Genomic DNA, 22719 nt, shown 5'->3' with positions numbered 1-22719 from the left:
ACTATGATCCTGCACACTACTGGGGGCGCCTATAACAGCTGCCCGCCAGAACGGTCAAGGGAGCGAAAGCGTGACTTGAGCACTCCGAATGTGCGCTCCACTATGCCCCGGGTTGCTATATGGGCTGTGTTGTATCTTACCTCTGGAGGCGTGATGGGGTTCCGAATTGGCGTCATCATGTGGGTGCTCAGAGGGTAGGCAGTGTCCCCTGGTGAGGAGGTGATGGGTATCATTAGTGGGGTAGTGACATTACTCTGCATCTGACATGCATGCATGTGCAGTGGCATTCATACTCAACAAGCAGCCATGTATCACCATGCCGCCCAGCTTCGAGGTCCCGGCTTAGGGTAGACATTCGGTAAATGAAGCTGTCGTGGGTGGACCCTGGATAGTTTGCATATACTGAGGTGATGATTCCCTTAGCATTACATACTACCTGCACGTTGATGGAATGCCAGTGCTTGCGGTTCCTATAGATGTGCTCAAATGCCCTGGGGGGACATAGTGCCACATGGGTGCAGTCAATGGCACCTAGCACTTTTGGAAATTGTGCCACACCGTAGAAATCGAGGGTGGCAGCCTGCCTTTCTGCAGGTGTCCTGGGCAGGTATATGTGCCTACGGACTGATGGGCGTGCAGTGATGATGTTCAAGACCTGGTGTAGGCAGCGTGACTGCGTGGCCTGTGACACCCCACCCACTATGGCACTTGTCCGCTGAAATGATCCTGTGGCCAAGAAGTGCAGTACATTGAGGACCTTCTCCAGGGGGCTGAGTGCTTGGGAGCACAGGGTGGGTGATGTGAGGTCATCCTCCCACTCACTGACCAGGTCAAGTATCATATGTGGGGGAAACCTGTACCTCCCATACACCTGGTCATCAGGCATCCCAAAAAGGCTGGTTCTGGGAGTGAAAATTCGGGCCCTCACTATCCTCCTCCTCCTCCTTTGGTATCCCCCGGCCACTGCTGCTAGGAATGGTATATTCATCCTGGCGTATGAGCTTGTTTGTGGTTTTCGTGCACTTTTATGCTGCGCGGGTCAACGTACGCCTGCTTCATGCTGGCGTACGTGTGTCAGGATTGGACACTTTTTCGGCACGTCGTAGGCGAACGTGTGAATCTTCCCGCCCACACCAGGAATACAGGTAGCATGCTCTCACAGGCACAGTCGCGGGTAAATATTCCCGCCCACCCCTGGAATACATGTGACCCACTCTCACAGGCCCAATCGCGTGTGGAAGTTCACACGCACCCACAGTAATACACGTACCCAGGCAAATCGCGTGTGGAAGTTCATGCTCACTCCGAAGTACACGTACAATCGCGTGTGGAACTTCACGCGCACCACGAAGTACACGTACCCAGGCAAATTGCACGGCTGGGGGGTGGGGGTGGTGGGAGACATGAGTGGTGGCCTGGTGGAGGCTGCCCCTGCACTGCTGGGGGTGCAGGGGCACATGAGTGGGGGCCTGTTGGAGGCTGCCCCTGCACTGCTGGGGGGTGGGGGTGGTGGTAGACATGGGTGGGGGCCTGGTGGCGGCTGCCCCTGCACTGCTGGGGGGTGGGGGTGGTGGGAGACATGGGTGGGGGCCTGGTGGAGGCTGCCCCTGGTGGCTGGGGGGTGGGGGTGGTGGTAGACATGGGTGGGGGCCTGGTGGAGGCTGCCCCTGCACTGCTGGGGGGTGGGGGTGGTGGGAGACATGAGTGGGGGCCTGGTGGAGGCTGCCCCTGGTGGCTGGGGGGTGGGGGTGGTGGTAGACATGGGTGGGGGCCTGGTGGAGGCTGCCCCTGCACTGCTGGGGGGTGGGGGTGGTGGGAGACATGAGTGGGGGCCTGGTGGAGGCTGCCCCTGGTGGCTGGGGGGTGGGGTGGTGGTAGACATGGGTGGGGGCCTGGTGGAGGCTGCCCCTGCACTGCTGGGGGGTGGGGGTGGTGGGAGACATGAGTGGGGGCCTGTTGGAGGTTGCCCCTGCACTGCTGGGGGGTGGGGGTGGTGGGAGACATGAGTGGGGGCCTGGTGGAGGCTTCCCCTGGTGGCTGGGGGGTGGGGGTGGTGGTAGACATGGGTGGGGGCCTGGTGGAGGCTGCCCCTGCACTGCTGGGGGGTGGGGGTGGTGGTAGACATGAGTGGGAGCCTGGTGGAGGCTGCCCCTGGGGGGTGGGGGGTGGGGGTGGTAGTAGACATGGGTGGGGGCCTGGTGGAGGCTGCCCCTGCACTGCTGGGGGGTGGGGGTGGTGGGAGACATGAGTGGGGGCCTGGTGGAGGCTGCCCCTGGTGGCTGGGGGGTGGGGTGGTGGGAGACATGAGTGGGGGCCTGGTGAAGGCTGCCCCTGGTGGCTGGGGGGGTGCAGGGGGACATGAGTGGGAGCCTGGTGGAGGCTGCCCCTGGTGGCTGGGGGTGGGGTGCAGGGGGACATGAGTGGGGGCCTGGTGGAGGCTGCCCCTGCACTGCTGGGGGGTGGGGGTGGTAGGAGACATGAGTGGGTGGCCTGGTGGAGGGTGCCCCTGCACAGCGGGGGGGTAATAGGGGACATGAGTGGGGGCCTGGTGGAGGCTGCCCCTGGTGGCTGGGGGGTGGGGCTGGTGGGAGACATGTGTTGGTGATCAGTGGTGCAAGGTGACATGTGGGTTGGCTGGTGGGCATGGCCATGGTGGATGGGTTGCCTGTGGGACATGAGCAGGGGTGCAGGGTAGTACCCTGTGGTGTGGGCTGCCTGCAGTGGCCGTGGAGGGTGTAGAGGGAACACCTGGGGCGACCCACATGACCATATCACGTGTAGCATTCCCCTGCAACACCGAAATACACGTACCCAGCCAAATCGCGTGGGAAACTTCCCGCGCACCCCTGGAATCCACGTACCCAGCAAAATCGCGTGTTGAACTTCCCGCGCACCCCTGAAATCCACGTACCCGGCCAAATTGCGTGTGAACTTCGCGCGCACCCCTGAAATCCACGTACCCAGCCGAATCGCGTGTTTAACTTCCTGCGCACCCCTGAAATACACGTACCCGGCCAAATCGCGTGTGGAACTTCCCGCGCACCCCTGAAATCCACGTACACAGCCGAATCGCGTGTTGGACTTCAGGCGCACCCCTGAAATCCACGTACCCAGCCAAATCGCGTGTGGAACTTCCCACGCACCCCTGTAATCCACGTACCCAGCCAAATTGCATGTGGAACTTCCCGTGCACCCCTGGAATCCACGTACCCAGCCAATTTGCGTGTGAAACTTCCCGCGCACCCCGAAATACACGCACATGTTATTTTTCAGTCAGCGGGTGTCCGTGTTTGTGGGTACCCCTTTGCACGTCATTTGTCCTGGAGGGCCACAGTATTAGACATTCATCATAGCTGTATATAGGTGCTATTTGTTGGCGCACCTTTTGGCGCACATTTTTTACAGGCGCAGGGACGCTACCGCCTGCTTTCTTGTGGCGGTCGTGTTTGTGCCTGTGCGCTGGTTTGACCGTGCGCTGTTTTGCCCTATTCGATTCCATGAATACAGGTTGTAGGCGAGCGTGTGGGCGTTCCGCGCACTTGCACCCTGTACTTTCCCCGTGACGCCCACATTTTGGCAAGTTGTTCCCCATTCCGAGTGTTACGCCCCGTGTTCCGCCTACTTTTGTAGCGTGCGCCGCGCTATGTGCGATTTTCGCTGTGGCCTGTGCGATTTTCGCTGTGACCTGGCGCACGCCGTTAGATGGCCTGTGCGCCAACGTGCGCTGCGCTCTTTTTTAGCGCACATCAGATGTTTTTTTCGCGCACGCCCTTCCATGAATCGATGTGCGCTGCTTTTCGTGCGATTTTCGCAATTCCACTGCGATTTTCGCAATTCCACTGCGATTTACACGTTTTTGCCCACTTGCGCCGCGCTATTTATTCCATGAATCGGCCTGTCAATCTGTTACTAACTTCAACCCCCTTAGACATCTTCCCACCTCGATTGATAAAGCCATCTCATTACCAGAAGATAATCTTGCCCAAAAATCCTTAGCATTAAGATAAGACTCGTCATAAACAAATCTACTAAAATGTCCGGCCCTGATACTCCAGGTCCCATGACAATTAGATAATAAATGCTTAATAGTCTGGACTTCGCTACTAGGGCACCTATCATAGATAGATAAAGTCCCCCTTTCCTTATCTCTAGTGGCTAGTAAGTCTAGACTAGGGAGTAAGTTTAAGCGAAATCTCAAAAAAGTTGATCTAAACCGAGGGTTAGGGGACTTCTTTAAATAAGCCGGCACGAATGATAAGCGTTTATCCAGCACTGTCAAAGAGGCGGATCTTTTGGTTTTTCGCATTACATCAATCGTGTCTATCCAATAATCCAATTTAATTTTTTCTTTCACTTTTAATGGGTTCTGCAGAAGCAACTCAAAATCACAGTCACAGCCAGACAATAGCTCCAAACGTTTTTGCCCCAATCTACACAGAAAATCATTGTTCCCTTGTTGGAGCTATATAGCTGTTTCCTCGAATAAGGAATTCTTTGGAGGGTCTAAGATTAATCTGTAGAGAGTCAACCACTTCCATTCTAGACACGATCTGAGTGACGAAAGACCAGGTTCATAGCGCAGGCAAACAATGGGAACACAGTCTGGCAGACCCAAAGTACGTTTCCAAATCCTAGATTCTATTACATCCCAATCTCTCTCCAAAGCTACAGCGCTATAGTCCAACCCATATAAAATTATGGGAACTACCTTGCCTATATAGAATCTTACAAGGGGAAGGATAGAAAATGTGCCAAACTTGGAATTGATTTTTTTCATCTGAGCACCTAGTTTCACTAATTTTAGATCAATAGATGACAACAGACTGCTCTTTGTTAGAAAATATCTTAATACAGCTCCCAGATAAGTTAATTCTGAGACAAACTCTACCGGAGACTGATCCAACTTCCAAGCAAAATTCTTCACTATTTTATTTGGTCTCTTGAATAGAAGAAGGGAATAGTTTCTTACCTGTAACTCCATTTCTCCAGCATTGGTATCTTTCATGGATTCACATGCTTAGAACATTCCCCGTCGTCAGGCTGGGAATCCCCGGTACATTATATAGACCCTTTCCAGTAGGAAAGCTTTTTCGACGCTTATGCGTCCTATCCACCTCGTTTTGTATCCCGCGTGCCCGCGTCGTCAGGGCGTCATGATACAAATACAGGCCCCGCCCCCGCGCTCCCTCAGATTTCGGCCCCCAAAGTAGTGGGGGAACCGGTTTGCATATTCAGGGGAGGCAGGTGGGCGCATGTGAATCCATGAAAGATACCAATGCTGGAGAAATGGAGTTACAGGTAAGAAACTATTCCCTTCTCCAGCATTGGATCTTTCATGGATTCACATGCTTAGAACAGATTACACAGCAGTACCACCCCCAAAGAGGAGGCGTGCATGCAAACCCATATACTTTGTTCGCAGAGCCCGTTCCCTATGATCATATATACATCAGTAATAGTTAACACAGGAAAACGAACCACATACAGTCACAAATTCCATAGGATGCAACCCCTCAGCCGGGGCTTACCTTACTGGAATAGGTGTCGAAGCACCGCTTGCCCCACTCGGGTATCTTCGGCATGTTGCTGCGACAGGCAGTAATGGCGGGTAAAGGTGTGTGTAGCCGCCCAGGTGGCCGCCATGCAGATATCCCCCAGAGGGACTCCGGCCCACAGTGCCGTCGACGATGCTGCTGCTCTAGTTGAGTGAGCTCTCAGCCGTCGCAGAAGAGGTTTTCCTGCCCTAGAATGGCAGTACGAGATGGTAGATGACACCCATCTTGACAGTCCTTGTTTCGAAATGGCTTTTCCTTTAGCACTCAAACCATAGGCCACGAACAGCTGTCTTGTTTCTCTGAACGGTTGCGTTCGATGGAGATAAAACTTAAGGGCCCTTTTTACATCCAATGTGTGTAGCATGCGCTCCGCTCCCGAGCATGGCTCCGGAAAAAACGTAGGCAACACAATAGAGGAGAGTTTATGGAACACCGACGGAGCTTTAGGTATAAACTGCGGGTTAGTGGCTAGGACTACCTTGTTCTTGAAAAATCGTAAGTATGGCGGGTCTACCATTAGAGCCTGAACTTCTGAGATACGTCGTGCTGAAGTGATGGCCACTAGGAAGGCCAATTTCCACGACAGAAACTTTAGAGACGATGATGACATTGGTTCAAAAGGAGGCTTCATAAGAGATGTTAAGACCAGATTGAGGCTCCACTCCGGAGGAAATTTATTCTCTGGCGGGAAACTCCTAAAGAGGCCTTTAAGGAAGTGTTTAATCAGGCGGTCGCTGAACAAAGGTGCTGAGTGCCGTCGACGAGTAAACCTGGAAATGGCTGCTAGGTGTACTTTTATTGAAGATACCGACAGTCCCTTTTGGGCTAAGAGCAGCAAGTATGGAAGGAGCTGTTCTGGCTTAATCGATTGCGGGGCCAAGCCTGGTTGATCCTCACACCATTGACAGAAACTTTTCCATTTGTACGCGTATGAGGCGTTTGTGGAAGGTGCTCTTGCCGCTTGTAAGATACGCCGACAGTCCTCCGGAATCGTTAGCCGACCAAATTCGGCGAAGTCAGGAGCCAGGCCGTCAACTGGAGGCTGTCCGGGTCGTGATGCCAAACCACACCGTCCTGTCGAGACAGAAGGTCGGGGGTCTTCTTGAATCTCATCGGTTCCGCCGCCGTTAAGTGTAAGAGGTCTGAAAACCACACCTGTCTGGGCCAGTATGGGGCCACTAGAATTACACGACATGGGTACCTGAGGATCCATTGCAATGTTCTCCGGACTAGGGGAAAAGGAGGGAACGCGTACATGAAATTGTTCGTCCATGGGAAGGAGAACGCGTCCCCCAGAGAGCCCTTCTGAGGCCATCTGCTTGCGTACTGATGGCATTTTTTGTTGTTCTTCGTTGCAAACAGGTCTATGGGAGGGTGTCCCCATTTCTTGAATACTTGTTGTAGTTGTTTGTCGTTCAGTACCCACTCGTGAATTTCGATCATTTCTCTGCTGAGGGCATCTGCTTCCACGTTTCTCACACCTGGCAGGTGGAACGCTAAGATTTTCATGTTGTGTTGAATGGCCCAATGCCAGATTTTCTGTGCCTCCGTCGATAGGGATCTGGAGCGTGTCCCTCCTTGTTTTCTCAAGTAGAACATCGTAGTGGTGTTGTCCGTCATGACACGCACCACCGAGTCCCTCAGTTGCGGAAGAAAAGATTTTAGAGCCCATCGCACTGCTCTCAACTCCAGCAGGTTGATATGCAGGGAGGACTCCTGCAAGGACCACTGGCCCTGTACCTGTAACATATCCAGATGAGCTCCCCATCCGCTCAGCGATGCATCCGTCACCACTGTCTTTTGAAACTCTGGTTCCAGAAGAGGCATCCCTTTCGTTAGATGAGTAGACACTCTCCACCAGCCGAGTGCTTGAACTAGTTGTTCGTCGACGACCAGTCTGTCGGACCAGCGACCTCGGCTCTGCGCCCAACGGTCCGCTAGAAATTCCTGGCAAGGCCTCATAAACAGACGGCAGTTGTTTATTAGCGGGATGCAGGACGACATGGTCCCTAGTAGGGACATGTACTTGCGCACTGAGACCTTGGTACCACTTCTCCATTCCGAAGCCTTGTTTTGAAGTTTCTGAATTCTTTCGCTGGATGGTCTCACCAGGCTTGTATGTGTATGAAACTCTGCTCCTAGGAAGACCAAGGTCCTCGAAGGCTCTAAGGAGGGCTTGTTGAAGTTGATTGCAAAGCCCAGTTCCTGTAAAAGGGACATAGTGGCTCGTAGACTGTTTCGAGTTTGTTCCGTGGATGAACCTCTGATCAGCCAGTCGTCCAGATATGGATAGACATGATGACCGTCCTTCCTTAAATGGGCCGCTATAGGGGCCAAGCACTTGGTGAACGTCCTGGGGGAGGACTTGAGCCCGAAAGGGAGTACCTTGAACTGAAAATGCTTTTTCCCCACGACGAATCTTAAATACCTCCTGTGTCGTGGGCGTATTGGAATGTGAAAATAAGCATCTTGAAGGTCTAGTGATGATAGATAATCCATGGGTTGCACCGACCTGATAACCTCTTGGAGTTTTAGCATTTTGAATTTTAGGCTCTTTAGCCATTTGTTGAGTACCCTCAGGTCGAGAATGGGCCTCCACTTGCCGTTTGGCTTTTTTACAACAAAGAACCTGGAATAAACTCCTTGTCCTTCCTGTGTTACAGGAACTCTCTCTACTGCCCCTTTTTGCAACATAAGCGCCGCCTCTTGTCGTAGGACTCGGAGGTAGGGCTGTGTCGAGAATAAAGGAGGAAGACGCGGAGGCTTGCCTTTGAATTGCAGCGCATGACCCATGCGAATCGTGTCTAGGACCCATCGATCTGTGGTGATGCATTTCCATCGGTCGAAGTGATGAGATACTCGACCCCCCAGGACGTTCCGAAGGCCGTCATTGGTTGTTGGCTTGCTTGGACTTCGTCGACGACTGACCCGAGCCTCGCCGTCTGGAGGTCTGATAATCCCTGCTTCTACGAGCCGACTGGGACGCTCGTCTGAACCCTTGTGAAGAGTAAGAGGGCCTGTTGAATCCACGGTCCCTCGAGGCTCCAAAGCGGGAGTTTCCAGAAGCACCCCTGAAGGGGCGAAAAGAACGAAAATTTCTACCCGTTTGCAGGGCGCCGAGGGACCTAGCAGTATCCGTGTCCTCTTTCATCCCTTTCAGCGCTTCATCCACCTTTTCGCCAAACAGGTGTTCCCCTTCGCATGGCATGTCGAGGATTTTGTACTGTACTTCAGGACGAAAAGTAGTACATTTGAGCCACGCTTGCCGACGAAGCACTACTCCATGGTTGATTTGTTTGAACCCAGATTCTGCTAGGTCAACTGCGATATTGATAGCGTGGTTAGAGGCCTCTTCGCCATCCCGCACCAGTAACATAGCTGCTTTCCTGTGTTCGTCTGGCAGGTGATCTAGGATAGGGGCTAATTTGTGCCACATTTCCCTATCATATCGAGACACTATTGCTAAGGAATTGGCTGCTCTCACTGTCGTCGCTCCGACCGAGAGCACCTTCTTTCCAAAGGCGTCCTGTCTCCTAGCCTCACTTTCAGGTGGCGTTGAACATTTTTGCTGGACCCTGGCCTTCCTAGCCGCTGCCGCCGACACCACCGAGTCAGACAGAGGCTGTGATGTTAGACATTTTGGAGTGGACTCCGGAGCTTTAAACTTTTTCTCGATACGTCCCTTTATGGCCGGCTCCGAGAACGGATGGCGCATCGTTTTGAGACCTTCTTGCCACACGTGGTCCAGGATTGGGATGGCAAAAACCGATTTCCTCCTTTGACCCATATGGTCAAAAAGGAAACAGTCTTTCTTCTGCTCCTCCGGAATCAAGCCGAATTCGGAACAAGCTTTCCCCATCATTGCATGGAAGGCTCCCACATCATCCGGGGGAGATGGCTGTGACTGGCTCCTCGTAGACTCTAACTCTACATCCGAGTTCCATGTCGGGTCCCTCGAAGGCGACAGGGAGATATCTGACCCTGAGTCAACCCGTACAGAATCGGACTCCGACAACTCACCCTCCTCCTGAACTCGAGGACGATCGTTTCCTGCCTGGGGAGCCGATGGGTGTTTCGTCGTCGATCGAGCCGTGCAAGTTTGCTCGTCGACGGAAGGTACAGACAGAAGTGACGTTGACGTCCCGGGCTGAGGGTACTGTGTATCCAGCCGCTGCAGGAGCTTCTGAAGAGTATTAAGCACATCCAGAGACAAAACTGTCTGAGGGGTCAATAACGTGGACGATATCGGTACCACACCCCCGTTCGCACTCGTCGCCGTCGTAGTCGACGTGGAAGGCCGTAAGCCTAAATCCGATGGCTGTAGAACCAGATCACCTTCTCCTTCCGCCGAGCCCGCCGTGTCTGGCTGCAGTAAGACCTCCGGGGGGATCGGGTCATAGACCTCGGGCAGCCAAGCCATGGACTGAGTCTCCGTCGACGGGGGGATCCCCGCCGCTGCTGCTTGAACTGTAATAGGCATCGTCAATGACACCGAGGTCGACGAGCAAGTCGTCGTCGAGCCCTTAGACTTCGTCGTCGATTTGGATGCCGACTTCCCGGCTGAGGCTTCCCGACTCATGGAAGACCTGGGACGGTCCCCTGAGGAGGATTTCGACAGCGCTAGCCTCTCCGTCTTAGATGATGATGAGGAAGAGGACTTTTTATGTGATGAGGAGGAACCATCCTGTTTCCTCTTATGCTTGTCCTCCGAGCGCATTTCAGCTGGCCGTACCTTCTTCGATGGAGGTTCCGACCTACCCCTGGAGGCCGTGGAGCCAACTTCCGAAGCCGGGTAGGCCCCTGCTCCGTCATTAAGCCAGTCGACCAGCCTTCTTTTTCGGTCCTTAAGGGTTTTTTGGGAGAAACCCTGACAAATTTCACATGTATCCGCCGAGTGATGCGGGTGGAGACAGTAGATACAGTCCATGTGGCCATCACCTTCATAAACCTTTTTGAGGCCACAGGTTGCACACGGGCGAAATAACGCTTTTCCAGACATAGTTCGGCAGAATTTGCACTTCGCCGAGGCAAAATAGACAAAAACAACCTAATTTTCACTAGTAGTAAAACACGAGGATCCCACTACTTTGAAAGACGGTTGAAATCTGAGGGAGCGCGGGGGCGGGGCCTGTATTTGTATCATGACGCCCTGACGACGCGGGCACGCGGGATACAAAACGAGGTGGATAGGACGCATAAGCGTCGAAAAAGCTTTCCTACGGGAAAGGGTCTATATAATGTACCGGGGATTCCCAGCCTGACGACGGGGAATGTTCTAAGCATGTGAATCCATGAAAGATCCAATGCTGGAGAATCTTAGATTTTGAGGGGTTTATATTTAATTTATTTCTCCTTGCATAAGATTCTAACGCGGACAGCAAACGTTGCAGCCCCACTTGCGAATAATCCAGGACTACTATGTCATCCGCATATGCTAACCAATTTATTTTAGCATTGCCAATAGATGGAGATATTAAACCAATATCATGCAGCCAGTTTTTTAGATCCGCCAAAAAAAGGATGAAAAGCAGGCGGGCTAATAAACAACCTTGTCGTATCCCTTTAGTTATCCTAATTGGATTAGAGATCAAGCCCGATCTGCCAAGTCTGATCCGCATGTAATTATTAGAGTGCAACTCTCTCAGGATCGAAAGTAAACCAGGAGGAATTCCCCAGGCATCAAGTTTTCCCCAGAGTAAATTCCTATCAACCGTATCAAATGCCTGGGATAGGTCAATCCAGGCTCCAAAAAGGGTAGGGCCACCCTTGATAAATGACTTTGCAGCAAGGCAGTTCAAGACAATCCCATTCAATAAGGTAGATAAACCCTTCCTAAACCAGATTAATGCTTAGGGATAATTCCCTTTGTTTTTGCCCAGGCTTCCAATTCCCCTAAGATGATGCCCGAAAAGATTTTACTATCGGCATCTAGCAAAGAAATAAGGCGATAATTAGAAGCCAGTGACCTATTACCCTTCTTATAGATAGGTATAACTATGGATTGTTTGCAAGAGTCTGGAAATCTCTTCTGGGTAATGATTTTATCAAAAAGTAACTTTAGAACCTTTGCCCAGGCGACCAAGTCCATTTTCAGAATCGAGTTACTCAAACCATTCGGACCAGACGCTCAAGAGGCTGAAGATTTCTTAATTAACAATTCTAGGTCCAGAACATTAAATTCAAGACACCTCCCCTTCTCTCCTCATGCCCACAACCTTGGTCTCCACAGCAACCCCCACCTCTCTCTTTCCCACCACATTTCTTTCACTGCTAGAACTTGCCGCTTCCACCTCTACAACATCCATAAAATTCGTCCTCTCCTAACCTTCCACGCTACTAAACTCCTAATCTCCTCTCTCATCTTCTCCGGACCTTTCTACTGCTCCACTCTCTTCTCTGGACTCCCCCTCCTCACACCTCTCGCCCCTAAAATCCATCTACAACTCTGCTATCCGCTCCCTCTGCCGTCTCTCACCTCATGACTCCCATCTCCTCTTCCCTTGACTCACTAGGATGGCTCCCTTTTCACTCCCAGCTTAAACTTAACTTCCTCTGTCTAGTTTTGAAAGCTCTCTATTGTCTTGCCCCTCCCTATCTATCCTCCCTCCTCACTTTCTACACCCCTTCTCGTTCTCTCCGTTCTGCAGATCTCTTCCTTCTTTCTCCTCCTCCTCCACTCTGTGCCCCTTCCCGCTTCCGCTCCTTCTAACTTCTTGCTCCTTTCCATTGGAACCGCCTTCCCCTCCCTGTCTGCTCTACTACCTCCTACCCCTCATACTGCACTTCTCTAAAAGCCTACCTCTTCCATTCCCCCCTAGCAGCTTTCAGCTTCCTCTCTCTCCACTGAATCCCCCTCCCCCTTCACCTTCTACCCTCCTCTCTCACTTCAGTCCCCCTCCATATGCACTTAACTTCACCAATAATGTAAATTGTTCCTTGTACTGTTTTCTGGTTTGATTCAATGTTATGTATTGCTTCTTGTAATTGCTTGTTCCTCATGTAAAGCGCTTTGGCTTAAAGCGCTATATAAATCTAAATAAATACAAATACAAATGTAATATTAACTGATCAATGGATTTGAGGTGTGCTTATGTGCTCGTTGTGCCAGTCCTGCCCAAGCTGCCCATGGTAGAGAAAACAGATAGGCAGAGAAGGAAGATCAAATATAATCACTGCAGAGCATCATAGGCCTTTTGAAAGGCTACTAGAGAAGTACCACAATGGTGACTGGATGGGTGTCTAAAAAACTGAAATGTTGCACCACCTTAGATAAATGTTGCAGAATTACAGGACCCCGGTATAGCCTGTTCTTCGACTTTGAGATTGCATAATACCATCTTGTAGACACGGGATAGGAAGCCCAATTGGCTGATAGACTATCTGCCACTGATTCTTCTCTTAGCAATGCCAAAGTAGCTCCTTTTCCTGCACTAGTATGTGCAGGAACAGCCTTTGGATACACATCGTAGCCTTTGGCGGGGACTGTTTTGAAACTGATCTTTCTTTGCTCAAGAGAAGCAAACTCAATGCTGTGAATTCAACCCGTTCTCTTTGCAATAGTTACAGTAAATACTCAAGACACTCCTAGGTGCCAACAGGTTCCCAGTCTATCTGATCACTCCCCAGATGTGTAAGGATGGGGAGCTGGGGCTGCGTGGTAAAATCCCTGAATGTTGGGTCATCTGTGATGGAATGAATACAGAAAGCCAACTTGGGACCAAAAGATGGTTTTACATACATAATCACGAGTCAAGAGCACCAAAAAAGGAAAAAACATTGGTATGCCCTTCGGTATCGATGCAAGGGTTTTCGCTTTACTGGACCGTTTTTTGACCTGGGCTTGCAGTGTTGGCCTCTAGAGTATTGCATGTGCCAGCTGCTTATACGTCCAGCTAGGGGGTGTCAAACATTCATAGGGAGTACACATTCGAATATGTTGGTGTCTAGAAAGTGTGTGTGTGTGTGCGTGCGTGCGTGCGTGCGTGCACACTGTGAACACATGGAAGAACGGCAGTGTGTAGTTTACTAAATACATTGCAGACTTTGGTATCTACATGGAATCATGCGAATGTGGTGCAAACCGCTATATTCCCATGCCTCAGTGGGTAAATATGTGGAACAATTAACTATCCTAATCACATACTTGCACACCACTGCCCCTTACAGTCTGGTTTACATTATGAAGACTTAACTTGGCCCCACGCACTATACTACCCAAAGTACAGTGCCTTTTTATCCATATGCTCTGACTATATGAAATGTTCTATGCAGTTCTTAATTTGTAAGAAAATAAGTGCCAGTGCCCAAATATTTTCTAGCACGCTTGTGACACTGCGGCCGGGCAGTTCCCCAACATTGCTGCCACCACCCACAGCTGTTCCCCACAGTGTCAACATTTGGGGTTAAACTACAGCTCGCACCTGCTCGTCTGGGTTGATGGATGCTCTGGCTATCATTACTTCATAATCAATCTGAATCAATAAGTGCCGGGGCTCAGAAATAAGTGTCAGGACTGAGCCCTGGCAAACACCCCCACAAATTAAGCACTGGATGGTAAACACTCTGCTGCTCCTCAGAGTTCTGTCTACGCTATATATTACCTACAATTTTAAACAAGCATTTAATGGCTTCAAAAATGGAGCACACAAATATATTATGAAAAGGTGGATTATGAATTAATTCCCAAGTAGAAATATACATTTTTCTTTCAGTCCCATGTGTACAGTGCATATGTGCGACGTCTGGCAAGAGCAATAGTGCTCTTAAATCCCAGAACTGGGACAGCTTTGCCATGCTCTGTGATGTGATAATGACTCCTGCAAAATGAGCCTAGGGATGAGAGTTCGCTATTGTGTGTGCTAGGAATAACGGTGTATTGTACTGACACCAACGCAAAGCTCCCAACTGAGAACAGAGGCTCAGCTCTAAGCATTTGAACGTGGTGCCCTTCATGCCTAATTTGGGCAATCATGGCCAACACTACTTGGCGAAATAACAGCATTAAGAACAGTGGTGGCACTTCAAACTCAGTCTTTTTGTCAAGGTGCATTGTCCAAAACTGGCAGAGTTTAATTCACTCATTTCATTGTCTTAATAAATTGCAAAATTAAATGAGCCAAAAGTAAGTCCTCAAATCAGGACACCAACTTGTATTTAGTAGCCCCCTGCCCTGGAGAGCAGCTCGACCTCAAGACCCCTGCAGCACTTCTGGCAGGCTTGCACACAATGGATCGATACATTAAGATATCCAGCTTCCAACCGGGTCTAACACCCCTGCCGCCACCTGCCACTGATGTGGCTTCCCAGTGGCCATTGATATCTGAAATTGTCTTGGAGCCCCTGGAGACAGAGCCGGTCTTTTACAAAAGTGCTTTATTAAGACTTACTTCCCTACCTGTCTTGGCCTGTCCTGGCGGATCCGGCGATCCTGCACCCCCCTGGAGACTGGTATCACGAGATGCTGCCTTTCTCCCACCCGCTTATCACATAGTCTTGGATCCCATTGGATTGCCATATCTGCGCACAGCTGTAACGGTAATGAGAGCCGCCTTCATACGAGCCCTATCTGAAATCCTACTGTCTGCGCTTCCCATCATATTACGCATTTACAACCCCCCCCCCTCACCCCCCGCCTGATTCCGTTCATGTCTCCCTCACCCCTCATGGCCTCGGAGTTGCGCCGCCTCCCTGATGATCTCTGTGGCCAGACTAACACTATCTGCAATCTGCCCTGTGCACCCAAGCCTACCTCTGTGTCCATGCAAGGTAGCCAACGCCCTCCCCCACCCCATCTAATCTACTTTGCCACTCATCCCGAACATAGCGCACACGACCTGTCCCAATCTCTATATCTATAGCATGTTTGCATAAGCAGAAGAATAGTAGAGGGCACAGAATAGTTGCGTGTGGAGGCAGGATGTGATGGAGGACACGGGATGGTTGCATGTGGAGGCAGGAGGTGATGGAGGACACGGGATGGTTGCATGTGGAGGCAGGAGGTGATGGAGGGCACGGGATGGTTGCGTGTGGAGGCAGGATGTGATGGAGGGCACGGGATGGTTGCGTGTGGAGGCAGGATATGATGGAGGGCACGGGATGGTTGCGTGTGGAGGCAGGATGTGATGGAGGGCACAGAATAGTTGCATGTGGAGGCAGGAGGTGATGGAGGACACGGGATGGTTGCGTGTGGAGGCAGGATGTGATGGAGGACACGGGATGGTTGCATGTGGAGGCAGGAGGTGATGGAGGGCACGGGATGGTTGCGTGTGGAGGCAGGATGTGATGGAGGACACGGGATGGTTGCATGTGGAGGCAGGAGGTGATGAGGGCACGGGATGGTTGCGTGTGGAGGCAGGATGTGATGGAGGGCACGGGATGGTTGCGTGTGGAGGCAGGTGGTGATGGAGGGCACGGGATGGTTGCGTGTGGAGGCAGGATATGATGGAGGGCACGGGATGGTTGCGTGTGGAGGCAGGATATGATGGAGGGCACGGGATGGTTGCGTGTGGAGGCAGGATGTGATGGAGGGCACGGGATGGTTGCGTGTGGAGGCAGGATGTGATGGAGGGCACGGGATGGTTGCGTGCGGAGGCAGGATGTGATGGAGGGCACGGGATTGTTGTGTGTGGAGGCAGGGTGGTTGCGTGTGGAGGCAGGAGGTGATGGAGGGCACGGGATGGTTGCGTGTGGAGGCAGGATGTGATGGAGGGCACGGGATGGTTGCGTGTGGAGGCAGGATGTGATGGAGGGCACGGGATGGTTGCGTGTGGAGGCAGGATGTGATGGAGGACACGGGATGGTTGCATGTGGAGACAGGAGGTGATGGAGGGCACGGGATGGTTGCGTGTGGAGGCAGGAGGTGATGGAGGGCACGGGATGGTTGCGTGTGGAGGCAGGTGGTGATGGAGGGCACGGGATGGTTGCGTGTGGAGGCAGGATATGATGGAGGGCACGGGATGGTTGCGTGTCGAGGCAGGATATGATGGAGGGCACGGGATGGTTGCGTGTGGAGGCAGGATGTGATGGAGGGCACAGGATGGTTGCGTGTGGAGGCAGGATGTGATGGAGGGCACGGGATGGTTGCGTGTGGAGGCAGGGTGTGATGGAGGGCACGGGATGGTTGCGTGTGGAGGCAGGATGTGATGGAGGACACGGGATGGTTGCATGTGGAGGCAGGAGGTGATGGAGGGCACGGGATGGTTGCGTGTGGAGGCATGATGTGATGGAGGACACGGGATGGTTGCATGTGGAGGCAGGAGGTGATGGAGGGCACGGGATGGTTGCGTGTGGAGGCAGGATGTGATGGAGGACACGGGATGGCTGCATGTGGAGGCAGGTGGTGATGGAGGGCACGGGATGGTTGCGTGTGGAGGCAGGATATGATGGAGGGCACGGGATGGTTGCGTGTGGAGGCAGGATATGATGGAGGGCACAGGATGGTTGGTGTGGAGGCAGGATGTGATGGAGGGCACGGGATGGTTGCGTGTGGAGGCAGGATGTAATGGAGGGTACGGGATGGTTGCGTGTGGAGGCAGGATGTGATGGAGGGCACGGGATGGTTGCGTGTGGAGGCAGGGTGGTTGCGTGTGGAGGCAGGAGGTGATGGAGGGCACGGGATGGTTGCGTGTGTAGGCAGGATGTGATGGAGGGCACAGGATGGTTGCGTGTGGAGGCAGGATGTGATGGAGGGCACGGGATGGTTGCGTGTGGAGGCAGGATGTGATGGAGGGCACAGGATGGTTGCGTGTGGAGGCAGGATGTGATGGAGGGTACAGGATGGTTGTGTGTGGAGGCAGGATGTGATGGAGGGCACGGGATGGTTGCGTGTGGAGGCAGGGTGGTTGCGTGTGGAGGCAGGAGGTGATGGAGGGCACGGGATGGTTGCGTGTGGAGGCAGGGTGGTTGCGTGTCGAGGCAGGATATGATGGAGGGCACGGGATGGTTGCGTGTGGAGGCAGGATGTGATGGAGGGCACAGGATGGTTGCGTGTGGAGGCAGGATGTGATGGAGGGCACGGGATGGTTGCGTGTGGAGGCAGGGTGTGATGGAGGGCACGGGATGGTTGCGTGTGGAGGCAGGATGTGATGGAGGGTACAGGATGGTTGTGTGTGGAGGCAGGATGTGATGGAGGGCACGGGATGGTTGCGTGTGGAGGCAGGGTGGTTGCGTGTGGAGGCAGGAGGTGATGGAGGGCACGGGATGGTTGCGTGTGGAGGCAGGGTGGTTGCGTGTCGAGGCAGGATATGATGGAGGGCACGGGATGGTTGCGTGTGGAGGCAGGATGTGATGGAGGGCACAGGATGGTTGCGTGTGGAGGCAGGATGTGATGGAGGGCACGGGATGGTTGCGTGTGGAGGCAGGGTGTGATGGAGGGCACGGGATGGTTGCGTGTGGAGGCAGGATGTGATGGAGGACACGGGATGGTTGCATGTGGAGGCAGGAGGTGATGGAGGGCACGGGATGGTTGCGTGTGGAGGCATGATGTGATGGAGGACACGGGATGGTTGCATGTGGAGGCAGGAGGTGATGGAGGGCACGGGATGGTTGCGTGTGGAGGCAGGATGTGATGGAGGACACGGGATGGCTGCATGTGGAGGCAGGTGGTGATGGAGGGCACGGGATGGTTGCGTGTGGAGGCAGGATATGATGGAGGGCACGGGATGGTTGCGTGTGGAGGCAGGATATGATGGAGGGCACAGGATGGTTGGTGTGGAGGCAGGATGTGATGGAGGGCACGGGATGGTTGCGTGTGGAGGCAGGATGTAATGGAGGGTACGGGATGGTTGCGTGTGGAGGCAGGATGTGATGGAGGGCACGGGATGGTTGCGTGTGGAGGCAGGGTGGTTGCGTGTGGAGGCAGGAGGTGATGGAGGGCACGGGATGGTTGCGTGTGTAGGCAGGATGTGATGGAGGGCACAGGATGGTTGCGTGTGGAGGCAGGATGTGATGGAGGGCACGGGATGGTTGCGTGTGGAGGCAGGATGTGATGGAGGGCACAGGATGGTTGCGTGTGGAGGCAGGATGTGATGGAGGGTACAGGATGGTTGTGTGTGGAGGCAGGATGTGATGGAGGGCACGGGATGGTTGCGTGTGGAGGCAGGGTGGTTGCGTGTGGAGGCAGGAGGTGATGGAGGGCACGGGATGGTTGCGTGTGGAGGCGGGATGTGATGGAGGGCACGGGATGGTTGTGTGTGGAGGCAGGATGTGATGGAGGGCACGGGATGGTTGCGTGTGGAGGCAGGGTGGTTGCGTGTGGAGGTAGGAGGTGATGGAGGGCACTGGATGGTTGCGTGTGGAGGCAGGATGTGATGGAGGACACGGGATGGTTGGCTACTGGAACATTGAGGTGGGGAGGGCACAGCAGGTTTAGGTTAATAGATTAGTGGTGCAACGACTATTGGGCAGATTGGGCTTTAGCCCACTCCCCCCCCCCCCCCGAAATGTTGGGTTACCTTGACTTGACCTGGCTGGTCTAAGCAGCCATGGCATGACAAGACAGGACACAATCAGTAAACAGCGCCAGGGCTGCACAACAAAGGCCCGCAATTACTAATGTCAAGCATCTCATGGTTAGCGGCTGCATTCGCAGGCACACATTTTTAGAAAATTGAAATCGCGATGGAGTGTTAGTACTTGCATGTCAGGTGAGTGGTTGGAAGGGTATGGGGGGCAGGAGACAGCTCATTCTCACAGAAGTTCTTAAGAGTGTGGTTTCAGACGTGAAGGAGCTTAACATTAACTGCTTGTAAGTGAAGCTGAAACAGAATAGTATCATTAGAATGTATAAAGAAGATAGATGCCCCCAAAGGTTGCCTCTCCCCCACAGTCTCAACATTTGAAGGGTTAGCACCCCGCCCCCCCCCCCCCGAAATGTTAGCCTAGTTGCACCCCTGTAACAGATGGAGGGGTGTTGAAGGCCAGATATCGGGTATCTGAAGGGCGCAGCGTGGTTCGGGGAGAAGAAACGGTCAGTCCAGCCTTCATCCTAGACCAGGTCCCTATTTTCAGAGGATATTAACCTTGACCCCTTCTACTAAGAGAAGCATTCGCTGCCTCCCATGCAGACGTGCACAGCCCAGCATAATGGGACAACAGCTGAAGCAGTTCTGCACGAGAGCCCGGTGCCTAGCCAGCTCGCACGAGGCCCATCTGACCACTTCAGAATGTCTGCATCGGAGCCAGACCACCCAGGAGCCGGCCTGCACTGCCAGGGCACGGCAGTGTTTACCACTAGCAGCAAGCAGCAGCAGCAGGCCGAGGTTTCCGTGCAAACATCGTAAGGACGTAAACCGCGGCGGGCCGGGCCCGCTCTGGCGGGCAGCACTGGTGTGTACGGGGCGGCCACTAAAATGCAGCTGCTAAACCCAGGGACCAGCCTCAGCATTCATGTCACGTAGCGGCCCGGGCTCCGGCCAGTTCTGCCAAGTCTTGGAAGTGGAAGACCTAGAAAAACTTCCATTGCGGCTTCCCTTCAAGTTCACAGTGTCTCAAATGCTGCACGTTCTGAAACCAACCCTGGGGAGCACTGCAAACCAAAAGGGGCCCCATATTACACATTTTAGCAAGCCCCACCCTTTTCCTATGAGAACATGCGGAACAAAATAGGTTACCACACAAAGCAAGTTGCAGAGGCCTACCTGGAAATCGGAGTTCCCTATAGGCCACTCCAACCCTGAAGCCGAGCCCGCCTCAGCCCAGGGAGAGCACGGCACATGTGGTGGAACACAGATCGACCACTGCCAAGAAGCACCATTCCATGACGCCTGTGCCCCAGTCCAGCCTTCCATACTGCCCGCTTACTACAACAGCACAGCACCCTAAGCAAAGAAGGTAGATAAGCCTCCTCTGGAAATTCTAATCTTTCCTACAAGTGCACTATTCGGCACTACTGCCCAAAAACTCCAATTACAGGAACACCCTTCCTGACTGAGACTGCCAACGCTGGCCACTATCCGAAGCATGCAAGTCACCTCAAGCCAGACAGGCCTCGATCCCACAAATTCCCACATATCTGACCTCTCTTATCCTATAGGAACTGCCATGGCTGCAGCTGGGAAGGAGGCTTGAGGATTGCTTATGAAACCTGCCACTTATAACGCTTCCATCTCCGGAACACTGGGCATCACCAGTGACCAGAAGCACCGCCTGCCGCATCAACCTCACCACAGAATGTGCCACAGCCACTCCTGTCTAAACCCAAGCCTTCTCTGCTAAATGTTTGCATTTTCCAGCCAGCAAAATGACTGGGTGCAAACATCTGTAAAACGCCCAGGCAAAACAAAACAAATATATATATATATCACTCACACACACATATATATATACACAATGCATTATATCTCTGCGCCAGGGGCCAAAGGTGATTCATTTTTTATCAATAAGAGATGAGTGGGCCCTAAAAGACGTGTACCTAGTCATACATAGATCCAGGCATGGGGCATTTTTTGGAAAGGGGCAGGCACTAATAGCAGTAAATTATGACTTTGTACTTACCAATCAGGGGCACAACCAGGATATAGTGCTTGCAGTTCAGCAGCAGCCGGAGGCTGGGCAGGTGGTCAATGAAGCCATTGGTGTCAGGAACGAGAAAGAGGGGGCGAATTTCAAGCTCAATTTGCCTCATGTTGTCCTCCAGCACAGCCTGAAAAACAAGAGAACTAACTATCAATCTCAGCGGAAAAAAACACAAATCCAGGCAACAGCCATCCAGCCACCAAAAAAAGACACAGGCAGCAAAGCAGACCATATCTGCTGAACAGGGGGAAACAACCTTATTTACTAGAGGCAAGAGAGCCGCAGGCCCAATTCTGCACATTAGAAAGATGTTCAACGTTACACCAACATCAATAAGAGAAAGCTTACAAACGTGTTGTGCACAGGTGAGGGCACAACACCGCTCCTATATTTCATCTGATGTTACAATGCTCCTTGCATCTTGTTAAGACTGCTCACCAGATCCTGGTAAACTATCCAGCAAACGGCAGCCCTTAAGCTGGCATGCTTAGAGTGCTCCCTGGTCCAGGGGCAGCCTACTTTGTCTGCCGGGGTTAACAGGGCTTTGTAGCTTCCTTAAGGCTCTCTGGTAGCTATGGATGAGCGATCAAAGGAGGGGGTGGTTGGGGGTGACATGAGGGGGTGGTTGGGGGTGACATGAAGTACATTATGGCAGTTAACAAGTTAATACAGGTGTACATCCATAGTCAAGTGCTTTAGAAAGGGAGTTACTTTAATTACACAACATAAAAACATAGTAAAAAACCTGTTCAGGGAGAACACAAGAGGTGTTCAGCCTTAACTGTTATAGTGTTTGGACCCCAACTATGATACACAAAGGGAGGCTAGTCCAAAGCATGCACAAACTGAGTGCTATTCAGTGTAGAATGCTTGCTTGCAGCAGTTCTCTTTGCTGAACTAGCTGTTCCATGCGCCTGCCTGCCTGCCTGCCTGTGTGTTTTGCCCCTGGGGTTATATTTATCTGGGTTCCTTGTCTTTCTCCTGAGGCAGGGAGTTTACTCTGGGGGAAACAGGAAAATGGGACATTGCAGGGTGCTAATACAAACTTTTGGGCTGCCACTAAACCCTTCAGCCTAAGACATCCCCGTGACAAAGACAGCAGGAGGGTTAGATGCAGGTTTTCATAGGTTTCCTTCAGTTATGTGAGGAAGGACCATTAAGGTTGTGGTTTCCAGTGCCCCTCACTGATGTCCGGGAGTGGAAAAGAGCAAGCAGCACATTTTAGACCCTTGCAATGCCGACAGTGGCATGACGGTGTTGGCCGCCAACCCAGCACAGCAGGTCTTTGGCCCTACGGCCATAAGGCTAACTACTGGGAAAAGAGTTGGAACGTCGAGATCTGGTGCACTGTGCACAGGCTCCTAAATAGTGCCCCAGGGCTGGTCTTTGGTTGTGGTGCTCTTGACACAAAGAACAAGGTTGATTGGGTGTGATAGGCGAGTATATTGTTGCCAAGTTCGCAGGACACAGGACATGCATCAGGGGCGTTAGTATTGTTGCGGATCTCTTGGCACAGGCCCATGATATGGGCCTGCTGGGCTCTCCCCCTTTAAGTTACAACTCAATTGGGCTGGTCAGAAAATGGGGCAGTTCAGTAGCGCCCGTCGTAAATCTTTAAAACAGACTTTCAGAAGGCAATAGGCTCCCTGAT

General features: G+C 52.6%; 1 protein-coding gene across 2 annotated transcripts in view; it reads right to left on the bottom strand.

The window, feature by feature from the left end:
- The window catches only part of SMG6 (SMG6 nonsense mediated mRNA decay factor), a 1575243-nt gene that overhangs the window by 39159 nt on the left and 1513365 nt on the right, over positions 1-22719 (bottom strand). For both annotated transcript variants that reach the window (XM_069615353.1, XM_069615354.1), the window contains one exon: positions 21048-21195. In XM_069615353.1, the coding sequence (XP_069471454.1) occupies positions 21048-21195 (148 nt within the window). The remainder of the gene's footprint in view (positions 1-21047; positions 21196-22719) is intronic.

This window comes from Ambystoma mexicanum, chromosome 9 (genome assembly GCF_040938575.1).
Source record: "Ambystoma mexicanum isolate Mex_15411 chromosome 9, UKY_AmexF1_1, whole genome shotgun sequence".
NCBI lineage: Eukaryota > Metazoa > Chordata > Amphibia > Caudata > Ambystomatidae > Ambystoma > Ambystoma mexicanum.
This window is presented reverse-complemented; position numbering and strand designations above follow the sequence as displayed.